This window comes from Talpa europaea (assembly GCF_964194135.1).
Source record: "Talpa europaea genome assembly, chromosome: 4".
In the NCBI taxonomy this organism is placed as follows: Eukaryota; Metazoa; Chordata; class Mammalia; order Eulipotyphla; family Talpidae; genus Talpa; species Talpa europaea.
Window position 1 is genome coordinate 52,034,180 of NC_140070.1, and position 18,121 is coordinate 52,052,300.

General features: G+C 47.6%; 1 protein-coding gene across 1 annotated transcript in view; it reads left to right on the top strand.

Annotated features, from left to right (window-relative positions):
• The window catches only part of SPSB4 (splA/ryanodine receptor domain and SOCS box containing 4), a gene marked incomplete at both ends in the record, with an annotated part of 65,321 nt that extends 47,523 nt beyond the window's left edge, over positions 1 to 17,798 (top strand). The window contains one exon of the mRNA XM_084232028.1: positions 17,671 to 17,798. Coding sequence (XP_084088154.1) covers positions 17,671 to 17,798 — 128 coding nt within the window. The remainder of the gene's footprint in view (positions 1 to 17,670) is intronic.
• Between the last annotated feature and the right edge of the window lie 323 nt (positions 17,799 to 18,121).

Here is an 18,121-nt window from a genome sequence, read left to right on the forward strand (position 1 = left end):
TGCCTCAGTTTCCTCTTTGGTAAAGAAAGATATTGATGGTTGTTGTGAGGATGAAATGAGTTAATTCGTGGAAGTTCTTAAAAACAATGCCTGGTGTAGTAGACACACTAGAAAATTCTAGTTGTTGATAATATTGTCTCACATGAATTTGTGGCAGAGCTGGGATGTGGGTCTCTGTCTCTCACTTCAGGAATCTGCCCAACTATTTGAAAACAAGTGTTGGCAAGGTTATAGAGAAATTGCTACTGGCAAAATTCAAATGGTAATGCAGTCACTGTGGAAAAAGTTTGGTGGCTTCTCAGAAAGTTAGACATAGAATCAACATATGACCCTGCATTTCCACTGCTTGATCAATACCTGTGAGAAAAGTAAACACTGTCACATGAATACTCATGGAAGCATTATTCACAATAGCCAAAACGCGGAAACCCAAAATGTCCATTAGTGGATGAATGAACAGCTAAGATATGGCCTAGCAACACAATGGAATATTATTTAGTCATGAAAAGGAACAAAGTTCTGATACATAAATGGAGCTCAAATGTGGTGCTAAGTGAAAGAAACCAGATACACAAGGTCACATATTTTGTGATTTCATTATGGGATATCCAAAGTAGGTAAATTCATAAAATAGAATGTCAATGAGTGATTGCCAGGACCAGAGGAAAAATGAATGGGAGTTATGCTTAATGGAAATAGGATTCCTTTGGTGGGGGTGGTATGAGAATGATTTGGAACTTGATAAAGGTGGTTATTGCACATATGTGCCACTGAATTATATGTTTAAAATGGTTAATTTTATGTTGTGTAAGCTTTACTTGAATTAAAGAAGAAATAAATTCAGTGCAAGGAAGTTGTTACCCAACCTAAGTCAGTAGGGCTGAAAATACTCATGTAGAAAATACCTGAGGGGTGAATTCAGTCTCTCTGAGCCTGGCACTGGGGAGCATCCTTCACTTCCCCAAGGTCTCCAGGAATCTGTGTGCTCTCCAAATTGAGGACATCTGACTTACTTCCAACTCCCCAGCACATGGGGGATCCTGAAGAAACATGGGACTCCTGGGGGTAACTGAAGAATATCTTAGTGAGTGTACCTCAGTCTGTCCTCTCTGCAGGCTCTGCAACTTCATGCCAGCAGCTCGAGCTGCTTTCCCTCACTGTGAAATCTAAATAGTACAGATGATGGTGCTGTGTCTGAATTTGTTGTGCCCACTCAGCGAGATGATGTATATAAATCCTGGGAGGCCTAGTTGGGCCCAGGGCTGGCTCAGCAGAGGGCAGCTGCTTCTGGTCTTAATTTATTATTGGGGAGGATATCTTTTTTCCAGCTTCACTGAGATATTATTGACTTACAACCTGTGTAAGTCTAAGGTGTGTGACTCTAGCTATAATATCTGCAGCGTTATCTGTAACGATGTTGAAAAAAATAGAACATACAAACTCTATGAAATTACTACCTGTTGTTTCAATATATGGCTATATTGCAAAATACCCCATAGCACTGGCCTCCATTCCATCTCATAATTGCCATTTCTTTTTTTGTTATGAGACATTTAAGATCTTTACTCTCAGCAAGTTGCAAGTAGAGAAGGCAGTTGTAAAGTAAATGAAGATTGCTCAGGGTTTTGCGCCGCTGGCCTCTATTGCTATCACCTGTGGCCTTGAATGCAGGAGGCGCTTGAGAGCATGGGCTTGAGGTACGCATTCCTGATGGTGGAGTATGGCGTGGGCATGTGTAAGTGGGTACTCCTGAGCCTGGAGGCTAAGCATATAAGGACAGCAGCAAAGGACAGTCCAGCAGAGGATGGTTTGGCGGAGAACAGCTAAGAGAGGAAAAGACCACGAGAGAACGCCAGAGATAGTAAAGGTTCACTGGGGAATAGGAGGCCTGCCAGCCTCCCAGCACCCCCAGCACCTCTGCCTGCCCTGCACCTGGTTGCCTCACTGCAAATAAAGAGATCATGAAAACTCTGAAAAAGACAAGAGGGCTCCACACCTCTCCTTCCACAACTCTCCTTTACCCATCTGCCCTGATCCATAGAGAACCTGTCCCATGCCTTGCTAATGCAGCAACAATATTATTAGGTTATTATTGTTTTTTGCTTTGTGTTTTTAAGATTTATTTATGCATACAAGAACTGAGGTGTAGGCCAGAGGTGTGAGGAGTCGGGGGGAGTGAAAGGATTCACCAGAGACACAGTGGGGAACAGAATAGGCAGACTGACTGAAATACACTGCTAAGGGGAGCAGTGGGTGAGATAAGAGAGGTCTGCTGCACCATGTGGGTCACCTCCCTGGCTGGGGATCGAACTCGTGCTGCAGTAGCTGCGGATAGCTTCATAGTGCTGACACTTAACCTCTTGCGCCACCAGGGAGGCCCTAAGTTATTATCATTATCCAAGGTTAAGAAGAGGATTTTCGATCTTTAGGAAACTAGTTTTGACACACCCCGAGCTTAGGTATTTTTCTGTTTTTTTCCCAACTCACACATCCAAAAAAAAGTAAATTTTATCATTTTTCTTTCTGAATATTTAATTGTCCATAAACCTCTACTGTCTGCTACCCTTTGTCTGAGTAGCACCTTGGGAGGAACGTGGACTCTGGGGCCATATACTCTCTGGGTAACCTTGCTGCAACCTTGCTGTGATTGAGTCATTTCCTCTCTGAAATGCGGCTAAACGTGGTACCAGCCTCTAGTGTGTTTGAGGACTGAATGAGTTACCTCATGTCCGGTTCCAGAACTCTCTATTAGCAATTATTAGTATAGGGGGAAGTGGTGATGTTCTCACTACGACTCTATGATGGTCCTTGTAGCACCTCCCCGCCCCAGGCATTCTGTCCCCTGCGCCGCTAATTGCACATGTTACCAACCTGGTGCATTGCCCCTCCCCCCACCAAGGAAAAGTGGGTGTGAAAGAGGGGGTGTTTGGTGACTGGGTGAGTGAGATTTCCCAATCTGATGTTCAGAATCCACCCTGAGAGATCGTGGAGAGAGAAAACAGGGTGTGTGTGAAGTTCTCTTCTCCACATGTCGTTGTGGGTGTTGTAGCTACAGTTGTCCACAGCACAGAAGAACAGGGAGCAAATTCCTAGATCCTGTGGCCTCTGTGGTTGTGCTTCTGTGGTTGAATCAGACTTTCTGGCAGTTTATGAGGAGTTGGGTAGCTGGTGCTAAAGTCTGACGAACGTGGTGCATGAGCTTCACTGTGCCATAGAAGTGACACTGGCAGCCCAGGGCTGTTTGGGCATAGAAATATTTTGTTCAGCCATATTAATTTTAAATTATCCAGAGATGATATGTAAATATCTGGATACCTAGCTTTTCTGAAAGAGCGGGAAATTCAGTGACAGCCCACATTCCTGCTGGGAACTGAGGCTGGAACCCCAGTTTCCATGAGCCCCAACTTTCCCCATGCCTGCCCTGCAGGTTACCTGCCTGGCCCCTAGGGATGGGAGTTGTGATACTATAAGTGGTTTTTATTCATGTACTGATTGTTAACTTTTCAAAAAGTTACCTAAAGCAAGAAATCATTTGCCTTGAAACTTGAAGAAACAGCATTATTTCCAAATGTTCTAGCTTTATTCTGTATTTGAGCTCTTTACACACTAAAAATATTTATTTGCAGACCTCATCATTCACCAATTCTAAAACACAGTTTTCCTCTACCAGAGATCCCATAAAGATGGGGTTCCTCTAGAGCCTAACTGGATCCTTTAACTAAAGTATGGGGGCAGGGGTGGCTAGGGTGAGAAAGCTTGGCGGACCCCATCCAAGAATTCAGTTTACTCATCAGTTTTCCTCAACTCAAGAAAAACAAGCTTCCACCATCCTCCGCTGGGCCTCTTTCTGAGCTCACACTTGGAAAGGTCAAATAAACACAATAAATCCATTAGAAGGCCTTCATATTAAACCCCTGGGGCTTATGCTGTTTAGCAAGAGGCTAAAGTGATGACGTTTCCCAAGTGGAAGGAAGTTTGCCTGACCTTGGCTATTTGCTAGAAAACACGAGTCAACTGTGCCAGTTAACCCCAATGGTTGGGGGGGAGCCCATCCCTGGCTGCTTCATGAAGGGGTTGATGAAGTCCGTGATGTTAGGCCTGAAGAGAAGGAAGACCTGGGCTGTCTGCACTGGCTTCCTTCTCTCCGAATTCTCCAGGCCAAATCCCAGATGGAACCAGGTGGATTGGACACCGCCTTAGTAAAGTGTTCCCCACTAGACAGGATCCTCATTTTGGCCACCTCACCGCTTAGTTGGCAGCTTGTGGTGGGGTATGTTGGGTGAGGCCCAGTCCCATTGAATTGAGATCCATTCAGGGGCCTCCAGTGCACAGAAAACAAACCAGTGTCACCTCTTAGGGCATTGTCACCACTTATTAACTGTGGCTTTAAGTGAGTGGCTTCCTGTGCCTCAGTTTCCTCAGTCTGTCAAAGAGCATTCACAACAGTAGCTACCTCATTGGATCAGTGCTTAGAATCTATCAGGACATAGGAAGTGCCATGGAAGTCCTTGCTATGATTGTTCACGTTAGTCGTTGTCATCACTGTCATCACTGGCAGCGCAGCGGTGGTGCCCAGCACCATGGACTTTAAAAGTATGTAAACTCTCCTGGGTTTCTTCATGCCTCTTCTGATGGAAACATTGTTAGGAACATTCATATGTAGAAGAGGCTGATGGCAAGGGCTGGAGGCTGGTCCTGCTGAGCTGGATCGGGACCCAGTCCGGCCTGCCCTGTTCTCTGACTGGCATCATCTATAGTCATGGACAGAGGTGGCCCCTGCTGGTGTCATGTCCTAACTGCCACTTTCTTACTTTGTCCTCACCTGCTCTGAAATAATAATAAGTCTCAATTATTAATTGCCCACATGGTGCCTATTGAGTGCCCCTCATATTATTCTCCCCATGCTCCCTGTGAGTCCGGGGGAGCAGCCTGCCATATAAAGCCAGAACTCCACTCTGGTCTTCTCACTTCGGGCCAGGGCTGCTGCATCCAGTGTCGCCTTCCCCTAGCAGCCACAGTCTCAGCAGGCAGGAGGGACTCTGTTATCACTCACTCACTGGCATGGAGCTGTGATTCAGCTTTTGGCCAACCTCTTGTTTGAGCCAGATTCAAGCCAGTCATAACTTTTTTTTTTTGTTTGTTTTTAAGTGAAGCTTATACACAGACTGGATTAAAGAAACCTCACCTGAGTACATGCTGGTCATTGCTCCCTGCACAGTCCTCTTTCATTCCACCTGAGTTACATGCCTGCTTCTTTGTAATTTAGAGTTTCCGGGAATCCATCCTCCTAGGACCAGCACATTGACAAGCGGGTGCCTCTGTGGCATTCCCTGCCTCCCCGCTGCCAGCTCCTGCCCCTGCCGCAGGCAGCCACACCTCCGAGTTCTGTGTTTACTGCCCCTTACAGATTTTTCACACACAGATGTGCCTAAACAATGTCTTATTTAGTTTTTGTTGTTCTCGGACTTTCCAATATTTCTCTGCCTTGTCAGTACCACTCTGTGTTCATTGCCATGGCTTTAAGTAAGCCCTGCTCTCTGGTAAGCAAGTCCTGTAAGCAAGTCCTACACTCCTTATTCTGATTCTTTAGAAGGAATGGAGGTCCCCTCCCTTTGGGCCCTGCCCCTGCCCTGGGTGGGGTGAGCACCCTTCTCTGAAGGGCCATTTCCCTACCCAGTCCAGTCTCCCCGTGTGGGACAGGCTTCCTTCAGGTCTGTAGGGCAGCCAGGTTGCTCCTGGAGATGTTGGGAGGATCTGGTGCAGGGTGCCTGCCAGCCAGGGGCCTCCTCCCTGAGGCTCCCCCACGTGACCCGGGCTGTACTTATCTGAAGCCAGGATGTCCACTGGGGCGGGCTTCAAGCTGAAAACAGTCAGATTTTCTGGGAAGTTTTTCAGCTGAGTCAGGAGCATCCGCCACCAGACCAAGGAACGAGCGCAGTGTGTTACTAATTCTGTCTGCCCGAGGGACCTTCTTTAGTCGACTTTGGCACTATGAAAGGGCTGCTTTTAAGTCATCCCCTTCCCCAGAAGAGCTGGCCCACAGTTTTCCTGTAGAGATGGGTTTCCCTCTTTGCAGCTGCCTCCCCCTCCCAGACACTGGCCTGCTTATCCTTACTGAGCAAATGCCCGAGATGCCCAAGGCTGGGCACAAAGGTAAAGAGCCAACCCCTCAATCTAGGGGCAGAGACAGCGCCAACAGGAGATGTTTCTGGAGCACCTCTGGGATCTATTGTAGATGGAGGGCAGCAAGACCACATTTCTCAACCACCAAGTTAGACAATGATGTTTGGCAACAGAACAGAACATTTGAAACTGGGCTGCCCCATCAAATCCTAGGTCTGTCACCACAAAGATGAGTGACAGTCTTTGCTGAGGAGAGGTCTCTGGAGGTAAGAGGAAGGCTCACCAGCAGAGGGCAGAGCTATGCTGGATGGGGCAAGGGAGAGGTGGGAGGTTCTGGGGAGGCTGTTCTTTACAGTGGGTCAGAAAGTGACCAGGGCTGGTCATGGAGATAGGAACAGAACTATCAAGAAGGTGGACACGGAAGGACTTAGAGGTAGGGTGAACTTGAAGACACAGTGGGTATGTCTGAAGTCTGGGTTTGGGAACCTGGACATGGGAGGTGGTCCCCAGGAAGGGTCCCCAGGAAGGATAGTGTTGAGGAGGCGGGGCAGCGACTGGTTTCATTGCAGGGTATCTGAGGGTTAATTCCACGCAGTGAGACTGCGCGCCTGTGTGTCAGAATTACTGGGGGATCTCATGAAAATGCTGGTTCTCAGGTGCTCCGTTTGGGTGAGCCAGAGGCAGTGCGTTCCCAGCAGTCTCCCAGATGAGGCCTCCCAGGTGAGTGCTGCCAGTCCCCTCAGGCTGTAGTAGGCACTGAGGGTTCACTAAATGTAGTCTCCCCTCCACAGTAAGTGTGCCACGCTTCAGGAATACTAAGATTGTTCATCCTGGTCAGAAATAAGAGATGTGAAAATGGAAAGGGAGATGTGTCCTTTCAGAAATATTTTCATTTGACAAGAGATGCACATGATTTCAGGTACCACACAGGCCGTCACATGGTTGGATTCATCCCCAGGACACTCCCGCCACCCACACGGCGCTCCACTAAGATACCTGCAGTACAGTGTCTGTTCCCAGTGTGAGGGCGACTCTGACTTTTTTTCCTTGAAAGATTGGATTTTTCTCCAATAATCGATTGTTGTTTCCTTAAAGTGTCATCTGAGAAAACTATCAGCTTTTCCCAGTATTACACAAAAGATTTTTTAAAATGCCTTAGAAATGTGCCTTCATCACCAATAAATACCCATCTTAACCTGCAGAAGAGCTAACTTTTACTCACATTCCAAAATGTCTCTTAGTTATGGCCTCCTCCAGGAAGCCATCCTAGACCTCCCAAGGCTGGGTTACTTGCCCTTCTTCCTGGCTCTCTCTCACAGCTGCTTCTGCAATTCCTTCTCTTAAACACAGACCCCTAGGGGACCGCCACTGTTAATATAGGCCTCTCTATACTGTCTGGAGCTCCCTGAGGCTCTGTGTCCAGTTTCCTGCCCAGGTCCTGCAAAGCAAGTTTCTAAGTAAAAGTTTGCATGCATGTGTGAAAAGACTTTATCCTAAAGTCCATAAAATAATATTGGAATTCTGGTATCCTGTTTAACCCTTCTTGAGAAGCCTTTAATTAAAGCAGTGACATTCTTCATGCCTTGATTTCTCCACCTGCAGAATGGGCCAGTGAAGATACCTGGCATTGTTCACTTCTGAAAGAGGCTGGTCTTAGCTTTGTGCTAGGCTTTATACTAGGGTGGAGGCCGGGCAAATATTGGACCTTCTTCCCATCTCCCCACTCCTTCCCTTACCCAAACACCCCAGCCTGCATCTGCTTAGAGATTGAGAAGACCCAGCAGGGACTAAGGCTGACTCCCCAAGAGCCCCTGAACCCTTTATGTTTGGAGCCATCATCCTTCCTCACATCTGGGAGAGGACAATAACCAACACCCTCCTGGCTTCAGCCAGGGCGGGCAGCAGAGCAAGCAGACAGCAGCTCCTGCCCTGCTGAGATCTTGGTCAGGAGGACAGAAAGTGCTGTGAACTAAAGTCCTCAGATGAGGGAGTCCAGTTCCAGACCCCGCATTTCTTTGCCAATGTGAGCATGAACCTGTGGTTAAGGTGAGCCTCATCTGGTAAGTCTGATGCAGCCTCTGAGCAGCCAGCCTTGTCCTTGAAAATAACAGCGGGTAGTAACCAGCCTTCTTGGACCTGGCTCAGCATCACCTCCCCCAGGAAGCTGGCATGGCTGGTGCCAGCTGTTGGCAACCCCAGTCCTGGGTTTCTGAGGTTTATCTTACATTTATCTCAGAGGCACCACTGGCCTTGCCACTCACTTTTGTTCATGTATATTGGAACCTCATTTAATTGGATAAGAAATCCTTCCACCCCCGGACTATATATGACTTCTTTTCCACCAAGAATCATGTGGAAAGGACCCTGAGCCCTCTTGTCAAGTCACTTGCTGTACTGCCAGCCTCTGAGACCCCGAGAAAGGAGACAAGGCCATTCTGCCAACTGGTGACTGAGGCCAACCGGCTCCTGTGGCTCCCAGCTGCCCGGCCGCTTCCACTCAGCTGTGGGGCAGTGCCAGGGAAAGGAGACCAAGTCCATCCCAGACCCTGAGTGGAGCTAAACAGAGATGACCTGAACTCAGGATGCTAAAGATGCTCCCACTTTGTTTTCTAGTGCCCAGCCCTATGCTTCCCACAGCCACTCATGCCTGGTCATCCCATCATGCCTGCCTGCCCCATCCCCGCTGTCCCCAGGAGTGGTCACTGTGCAGCTGGGTGAAAAGGGAGGTGAAGAAAAGGAACGCTAGTGGATTGAGCCCAAAGAGTTTGTAAGGAAATAATGGTGACAGCGGGGATGGCTGACCCAGTGGTCAGGGGCAGGATTGAGGCTAGGGGAGATGCTGAGGCCCCTGTGGGGCCTGGGGGGTGGTGTAGAAGAGAGCAGCGCCTGAGTGGTGGGAGGGCTGTCTTTGTGGGGGATTCCGTCATCACGGTGGGTGAAGAAGGGATGTAGGAGGCCAGGCTGGAGACCTGACGAGAGAAGCCAGAGGGCAGTAGATGACAGCAGCTAGGAATAGGTGCGGACTGAGCCAGGAGGTGTGAACCACAGAGGATCCAGGAGTTCTCACAGTCGGATGGAGCATGCACAGCTTTGTATGTGCAAAAGCGAGTTAAATAGGAATCTTTTTTTTAATTTTTTTATTTAAATTTTATTTTTATATTCCCCATACAATTGCAACCCCCTTATTTTGACCCCAGTCCCTCCTTTCCCCGCCCTCTACCCCCCATAGAGTGTCTCTGGTTCATAGTTGTTTGTTGATTTTGATATTTTCTTTCTTATAGTTATTCTTTTTCCTGGTCCCTTATTTAAGTTTTCTAGATTCCTGCTATGAGTGAGACCATCCGGTATTTTTCTTTTCTTTCTGGCTTATTTCGCTGAGCATGATCCCTTCCAGCGCCATCCATGTTGCTGCAAACTGCATGGGTTTATCTTTTTTGAATGCTGAGTAATATTCCATGGTGTATATGTACCACATCTTCTTGATCCAGTCATCTATTTTTGGGCATTTGGGCTGTTTCCAAAGCTTAGCTATTGTAAATAGTGCTGCTATAAACATAGGGGTGCAGGTGTTCTTTGGAATTGATGTTTCTGTGTCCTTTGGGTAAATACCTAGGAGTGGAATTGCTGGATCATATGGAAGCTCTATGTTTAGGAGGTCCAGAAATCTCCACACAGCTCTCCACAGTGGTTGGACCAGTTTGCACTCCCACCAGCAGTGCAGGAGAGTTCCTTTTTCTCCACAACCTCGCCAACATTTGTTGTTGCTAGTTTTTTTAATATGTGCCATTCTCACTGGTGTGAGATGGTATCTCATGGTAGTTTTGATTTGCATTTCCCTGATTACAAGTGATGTTGAACATTTTTTCATATGCCCTATCACTGTGCCCGCAAGGACAAGTGGCCCCACAGAAGGCTGAAGCACGGTAACGTCCTGGGGAGAAGGCTGAGTTGCCTAAGGTGGGAGGTGGAAGGAGCTCTTGGAGAAGCTAGACAGTAATGTGGAACAGTAATGGGAGATTTGAGTGGTGGTGAAGCTGCGGGCTAGGGTCAAAGGTGATGAGACACCGGGTTTATGGGGAGATGACCTGATAGAGAAACACCAGTTACTGGAAGGCGGTTTTTCTCAGCATCACCATCTAATGCAGCTCCGTATCATTCATTTGACCTTCCTTCACCTCTGGGTTCCATTTACTCTCCTCTTTTCCTGGAAGCTCATGTGAGTTTGTTTCTTAAATTCCTTTTTTATTTTGTTGGAGTGCCTCCTTGAGTATCTTTCAGATTGAGTGGGTAGAGGTTCTTCTTTCAGAGCCATTGAACACGTGAAAATGTAGCTGCTATTTGTTCTGCTGTAGCTACCCTTTGCCTGGGAGCACTGTGGAGTCTTTGGGGAAGAACATTTTGCTGGGCATACTTTCCTGTTGGTACTAGGTCAGGGAACCCAGACCCTCAGGCAATTCAGCATGGCGGAAGGCAGAAGTGTCTTCCTGTTCCCAGCATCCATTGCAGCCAACTCTGCTGCGGAGAAAGGCTCACTCATGCTCCATTTGGTTTCCCTATTGGATCTCAGCACTGGCCAGGAGTCTCCCCAGGACTGCCCCCCTCCTTTAATGAGCAGGCTAGCTTCAGGGGGAGCATAAAAGGGAATACAGCTGCCCCACCACGGGGCTCACAGTTCTTTAAGGAATTATCTCCATGTTCGCTCCCTGTTCAGTCTTTCCCTTCTTGATGGACTGGGGTTTCTCCAAGTCTGCTTTGGTGAGAGCCACACTCTCCTGGTGTTTAGGGCTGGCAGTTCTCAGCTATATTCTCCACCATCCTATTACACCTGCTTTCTCTTTTCTTGCATTAACCCTAATGTCAAGCGTGCTGACTGCCTTTCTTGTTTCCCAGTACTGTTATCAGAACGAAGATAAACACACATGCACACTTGTGCTCGTCTTTGTTGTCATTTCAGGGAGACATGAGGTGGGAATCATACAGTCTGTGGGCTTAGGCTGCCCCCTTGATCATAGCCCATGTGGTTCAGGTTACATTTTCCAGTACTACCTGTGCTGGCTTCTCCTCACTGGAGATTTTCATGGCCCTGCTCTGGGGTGTTGCCAGGGAAGCCCAAGCATTATTTAGGACTGTTTCATGCTGCCGCCCTCTCTTCTCCTTCCCTGCACACATGTAGTGACTGGCGAGCAGTCTCTTCAGGGAAAACTGAGGGCCCGCCTGTGCCACTGACACTGACTAGCACAGGGTTCATCTGAATATGCTACTTATGCCCTGCCTACAGTCACAACCCTTTGTGCTTGGGAAATAGTGACACTTGTCAAGAGCACACCCCAGATCCCAAATGCCTTCTAGATGTGAACAGAGGTCTCTGTTGACCAGCGTAGGGCCAGTTGATTCAAGGATACAGCATGTTCAAAGTGAGCTGGTAATGAGCCATTTCTCCTTTGTGTAATGAACTAAGCGAATTGTTACCTAACAGGTTCAGACCCAGAGGGTGGAGGAGCCAAGTCATTGGGAAGGAGCTCACCTTAATTTCAGTCTTGAAAGAGGAGGCAGACTCCTAGCAGGAAGTACAAGGAAGGGTATTCCAGCCAAAGGAATAGCATGAGTAGAGGCTCAGTTCATTGTCTCCCAAAACCAGGCATGCATAAATCATTAAAACAGTGTCTGACACAGACAGTTTATGATCTCCCATGTGTCTGTCTTCTCATTTCCTGAAAACAAACAAATGAAGCCCAGGTCTATTTAAGTTCAGAATGCCAGCCAGACATTCCCCCACCTGCTGATCATTGTCTAAAACAAATGTTGGGCCTCCCTGGTGGTGCAAGATGTTAAGCACCACACTATGAAGCAATCCGCAGCCTCTGCAGCACAAGTTTGATCCCCGGCTGGCCAGGGAGAAACCCACATGGCGAGGCAGACCTCTCCTGTCTCGCCCCTGCTGCTCCCCTCAGCAGTGTGTTTCAGTCAGTCTGCCTGTTCTGTTCCCCACTCTGTCTCTGGTGAACCCTCTCACCCCCCACATCTCTGGCCTGTACCCCAGCTCTTGTATGCATAAATAGATCTTTAAAAAAAATAAATAAATAAATAATAAAACAAATGTTACCTCTTAACCTTAAAACTATGATCTCTTTTCAAGATACATGCGCAGAGATGCATGTGTTGGTGTCTCCCCATGGCAGGCAGAGGAAATTTCAAGGAGCCCTAGGGAAGCAGCTTAAGCCACTAACCCTGGCATCCAGATCTCCACCCATTTCCATCATATAGACCGGCATAACCAATGGGCTGCTGCCCCCATTTTATTGCCAGAGAAACAGAGTCCCTAGGAAGTTCCGTGACTTACTCAGGATCATGCAGGGGGTTAGTGATGGGGAATTATGCAGATCACTAGAGAACTTTGGAAATGACTGCCTTGCAATATTTTTAGCACAAAACCAGACATCCAGCCTGGGTCCAATAAATCTTCATCAAGAGCAGAGCATTGCTGTCAATTAGGATGATGTACTGAGGCATTTTTAGAACCACCATAAGTAAATTATTCTATTTTTAAAGTTACCTCTTGGGTTGTTGGCCTGAGATGAGACAGACTGTAGAGAGAATGCCCTTGAGGCAAGGGGCGTGTTGTGACACACCATCATCAAGACCCACGGATGGAGGTAATGGTGGACCCGTTTTATAGATGAGGAAAATGTGGCTCCAAGAAAATGGCAGCAGAAGCTGGGATTGCAAGTCAGCTCTATGCCTTTTTTATCCCATTAGTCAGTGACTTTTTAAAATGTGAATTTATTCTTAAAGTATTACAAGTATGCGAAAGCATGCACATCTGAAGGGACTAAACTCAACGATTTTACAAACGGAACAAACTGGGATAGCGAGAACTAAAAACCAATGAACCAAAAGGGATTCTGACCCCCAGGAGCATCTCATCACTGTCCCCCCAGTGTCACCCCTAAATTCCTCATTCTGTTTTTGAGAGCTTGTAAGTAGATTCTAGCAGGGGAGCACAGCTGCTCGATACCCTTGACTGAAGAACAGTTGGTATGTACTCGGGGAGGGCATTTCTCTTTGATGGAGCGCGCAGCTTCTGGAGGGAAGCTAGCCAGGCAGCCAGATCAGCCGAATCAACCCTGGCAATCCCTGGGTGACAGATGTCACAGCCAGATCACCTGCACATCTGTTTTTGAACTCTGTATAGTCATACAAAACTATGTTTGAGTGATTCATCCACTTTTTGCATATAAACTGTGGTTCCTTATTCCCACAGCAGATTACTCCTCCATTACATGAAGACACACTGTACATCCCCCTGTAATGGGCAGAATTGCTTCCATTTTGATGCTGTTGCATATATGCTTCCTGAGCATTCACACACGAGCATTTTGGTGAACACATGCCCAGGAGTAAAACTTCAGGCCGTGGGTTCAGCTTTAGTAGATGCGCCCAGTTTTCAAAGGGATGGTGCCAGTTTCCTCACCCAACGGCATCATTGTGAGAGTTCCAGCTGCTTCATGCCCTCGCCAGCTCTTGCTCTTGTCTCATTTTCGTCTTAGCCATTAGGGATTGGCATATAACAGAGATAAATTATGGTCTTCACCTCCCCTTCCCTGATGATTCCTGAAGTTGTGCATTTTTCCATATATTTTTTTTGGCCATTTGAATATTCATTATTGTAAATAATGATTCCCTTTAAATTTTATCTTCAGTTGGAAAATATTTCTGAGACTGCTTTGTATGCAGGAAAATTCTGTTTGCCTTCCCACCTGGGTTTTATCATTTCTACATCACGACATCTGGCATTTCTAAAGAGGGCTCCAAAGTGAAGGGGGGTAAGAAAAAGGAATGGGTAGTGTGACTCGAGCCATCACCTGGCATTCTCTGAGCTTTGGAAATTACCCAGCGAGGCAGAGGCTCCAGGGCTTTCTCTGTGCACTTTGTGATTGACATGCAATCATCAGAAATTAGGAGAGACGATTTATATATCACATTGAGAGCTGACCTCTAGCCCCCTTACTCTCTTCCTTTGGAGTTTGGGCTATAGATTGATTTCAATGACTACTGAGAAATGAAGATAAACGGATTTCTTTCCTTCTCTTCTTTAACTCATAATTAGGCAGGGAACACACAGGGAGCTGGATTTGCTAACAAGGCTAAGCCTTTTGTGCATCGAGGACCTAGTGTATGCCTGGGGTATTAAAGTGATTAAGAAAGTGCTTAAGCTCTGCAACAATTTTCAAACTTTAACAGATCAAAGTTTTCCTGGTGCAAAATGGAAGCCCATCTCCCTGCACTCAGCGGAGAAACTGCTGACCTCCTGGCCCCAGCCTAGCCTGTTCACTATCTTCCCAGTTTATCTCACAAGGGGCTATCAAACAAATACCTGGAGGGGAAGGAAGTACCTGGGAGTGGTGTTCCCTTGAACATCTCCTGTGTGCCACCAGGGACGTGGTAAGCACTTTACACTCTCATTTAGTCCTTACCTCAGGCTTCTTGTCAAGACTTGCCCTATTTTCAGGGGGTTTACAGGAGAGTAGGGAGCTAGGAAAGAAATGTTACCTGGTCAGAGCCATGTGTTTCAATAACAAAACAGCTACAGAGGAGATAACCGGAAGCAGCCTTCTTTTAACACGTGATTTCTGAGACAGGCCCAGGCGGGGGTTCCTAAGGCAGGTGAATCTAGGTCATGTCCTTTGGGAACTTCACAGTCTCTTTGTAATTGAGTCATTGTTAAGTGATGGAAACTGAAAATGCCTGCTGGGTTTGTTAGAGAAAGAGGGCACTTCCAGTCGTGGTGGCCCAGGTCATGCCTCCAACACTCCGTGAGCAGGACCAGTATTGCCTACGTCCCCAGTATAGACAGGATGGGCAAGGCGCTGTGCACCTGTCATTCCCTGGAATCCTCTCTGTAGATCTGGCATTTTTGCCCTACTTCTCAGATGAAGAAACAAGGGCTCGGAATAATATTCACGAAGACATAAATTTAGAGTTGGCAGAATTGGATCTCAAAATTAGGGACTCCCAAGTCCTAGAGAAACCTCCAGGCATCTGTGCTGGGGGATGGGAACATGAGGATGGGCCTGTGGCTGGCAGGGGTCCACATTGGAATGGTGAGTGCGAGGGCAGGAAAAAGCCATTTTGGTGGCAGCCCATTTAGGTAGGTGCAGACTTCATGGTGGAAGAAGTGGGCAACCGTGCTCTGGAACGTGGTCAGAGCCCAAGAGTAAGAGCCTCTGGACTGGGTCACAGTGAGCCTGGGAGAGAGGTGATGCTTGCCTTTACTTCTCACCTCGAAGTGAGCTTTTAACAGTGTGTGATGTTTAAGGGAGGCAGCCTGCAGCTTCAAATACAGGGTGATGGTTTGTGTGATTCTATACAAGCCTCTTCACCTCTCTGAGCCTCAACTTTCTTTCCGCTAGAGTATGCGCAGTCACCTTTAAATGAGATAAACCTAGCATAGCAAAATGGACAGTCAGATGGTCAAAACATGTGGTTAAGATTTAAGGCAGCTGTCAGCTTCCAGGTGTCTTTGCCACTTACCAACTGTGTGTTCTTGGGCAAGTGACATACCCTCCCTGTGTTTTTGTTTTGTTCCTTATAGTAGGGATAATGGTAATAATTCCTTTCGGAAGAGGTTGTTATGAGTGTAATACATACATTCACATGAGTTGATACAAATAAAGCCTGCATAGCATAGCATCTGGCCATATAATAAGTTCAATAAATAGTAACTACAATTATGTTCTCCTCACGTTGTCTGGTAAGTAGTAGTTGCTCATTAAATAAGGATTTATTAGTTTTCTTTATCCCCAATGTCCAGTGGCACAGGCAGCAGCATTGGCATTACAGGAATTAAAAGGAGGTCGGGGAAATTTGCAACAGGGAGGTTGGCTTTTAGCAAGATGCTGAAAATGAGAAGATTCGGTCCAGGTAGTCTGTCAAGGTGTGATGGGCCGGGGAGCAGTGCAAGGCTTAGATCATGCAAGGCTTGGATCAGAAGCAGGTGGGGGCCAGGAGAGCTGGGTGCTGGTGTACTGCTAGAGGAGAAATGAGGAGGCCTTGAGGGGGATGTCAAGAATTGGCTTGGGTGTGTCTGGGGCAGATGGTCTGCCTTCTGGGCCTGGAATAGAGAACATATCTGTTCTGGCCAACTGTGAGTGCATATGAGGATCAAAAAAAGATTAGGCAGTGAAAGTGTTTAAAGCTACAAACACTCCATGCACCACATGATCTAATCCAAGCGAAAGAGAGTTGGATACACTGTGCATGGCTTCTAACACATCAGCCAAGTCCTGTTTCATTTTTAATGGCTCTCCTTATTAACACTGCAGCTCTAATAAATGAAAATTCCTACAAAACAGTCTCTTGGCCATCTTCCTGTCCTTGATGATAGTATTCCAATCATAACTCTTGTGTTAGGATTTACCACTTACAGTTTTATCAAATACTTTTAAAATATCACTTGTTCAGTTACCCAAAAAGTGTTAAGATACAGCTTTAAGTCTAGACTTATGGGAACTAAGCCTGTACAAGCTGTATGAGACAATATGTGACCACCTTTTCATTCCTGGCCCAGCTAATCATCATCTCTCTCCATCCAGATGTCCCAGTCCATCTTATTTTATGCCTCTGTGCCTGTGCTTGTTCCCTCTGCCAGAAACACCTTCCTCAACCTCACATCATATAAAACTCCTATTCACCCTTCAAAACTCCATTTAGATATTCCATCTGAAGCTTTCTACCAGCTTTTCAATACAGGAACTCACTGGTTTCTAGCCCCATGCATTTAGGAATTATTGCATATATTACACTCTATTTCAACTATTCACTTGTTTAAATTCCCAGATCAGGAGCCTGCCATCATTTCTAGGCCTGTGTGTGGCCTTGGCTTAGTGATCTCTAACCACAGGTTCAGAGGGCCTGAAAGAGAGTAAGAGATTTGTAAGTATGCCTGCACGAAAACTTGGTCCTATGTCCAGAGGTTCCATATATGAATTTTTCAAAACTGAGTATTAGAAGAAATGCATCCCTCTGCTGACGTCAGAGGAGGCTACAGGGTTAGGTTAAGGGTTCAAAGGCTTTTCAAACAGCCTGTCACAGCCCAACCTGTTTCTAAGAGGACTCCCCCTGCAGCTCCACCGCAGGTCAACAGCTTTCATTCCTACCAAAACTTGCATTAAAAAGTAATTTTTACATCGTGACATACTAAACACATACGAATCCAAACTTTCACGGAACAATATTGACCGCTGCCTTGGGCATGGCCCCGTTTTCTCTTTCTGTCCCTTCCTTCTCTCTCCCTCCCTCCCTCCTTCCTACTATCCTTTTTTCTTTCCTGTTGCAGGTCACAACCCAGTGACTTGCTCCCAGGGTTCTTTATTTTAATCGGTGAAAGACCCGAGCTAACGCTTAAGCTCATATAATAGAAATGGCTTCCCAGAGGAGGAGCCCAGGGCCCTGGGGCCGGCTGGAGGGGGAGCAGGGGCCGGCGTGGAAGGGGACGGCTGGGGTGGGGCAGGACCCGCCACGTTCTAACCCGCTCCCCTCTCTTTGCAGCCGAGCCCCTGCCGCTCATGGACCTGTGCCGGAGATCCATCCGCCTGGCCCTGGGCCGCCAGCGCCTGCGGGACATCGGCTCCCTGCCCCTGCCTCAGTCTCTCAAGAACTATCTGCAGTACCAGTGAGCCGGGCGGGGCCTGCGGGGTGCCGGGCCTGCGGGGTGCCGGGCCTGCGGGGTGCGGGGCCGGGCCTGCGGGCCTCGTCCACCGGGGCGTCCGGGGTCCCCGGGACTCCAGCTGTCGGGAAGGCCAGGACCTCTTCCCAACTTGGAAAACGAGACGTCTGTTGCCAACGGTGTCTTCTGCTCTGGAAGCAGCCCTCGCAGGCCAGACACCTCCCGGGAAGTCGCGCAGGGCCTGGAGCCGGCGGAGCCCCCGCCCGCCGCCCGGCCCCCGGCGGACACTGGTATTGATCCGAGAGCCTGTTTCCTTATTCAAGAGAATGAATA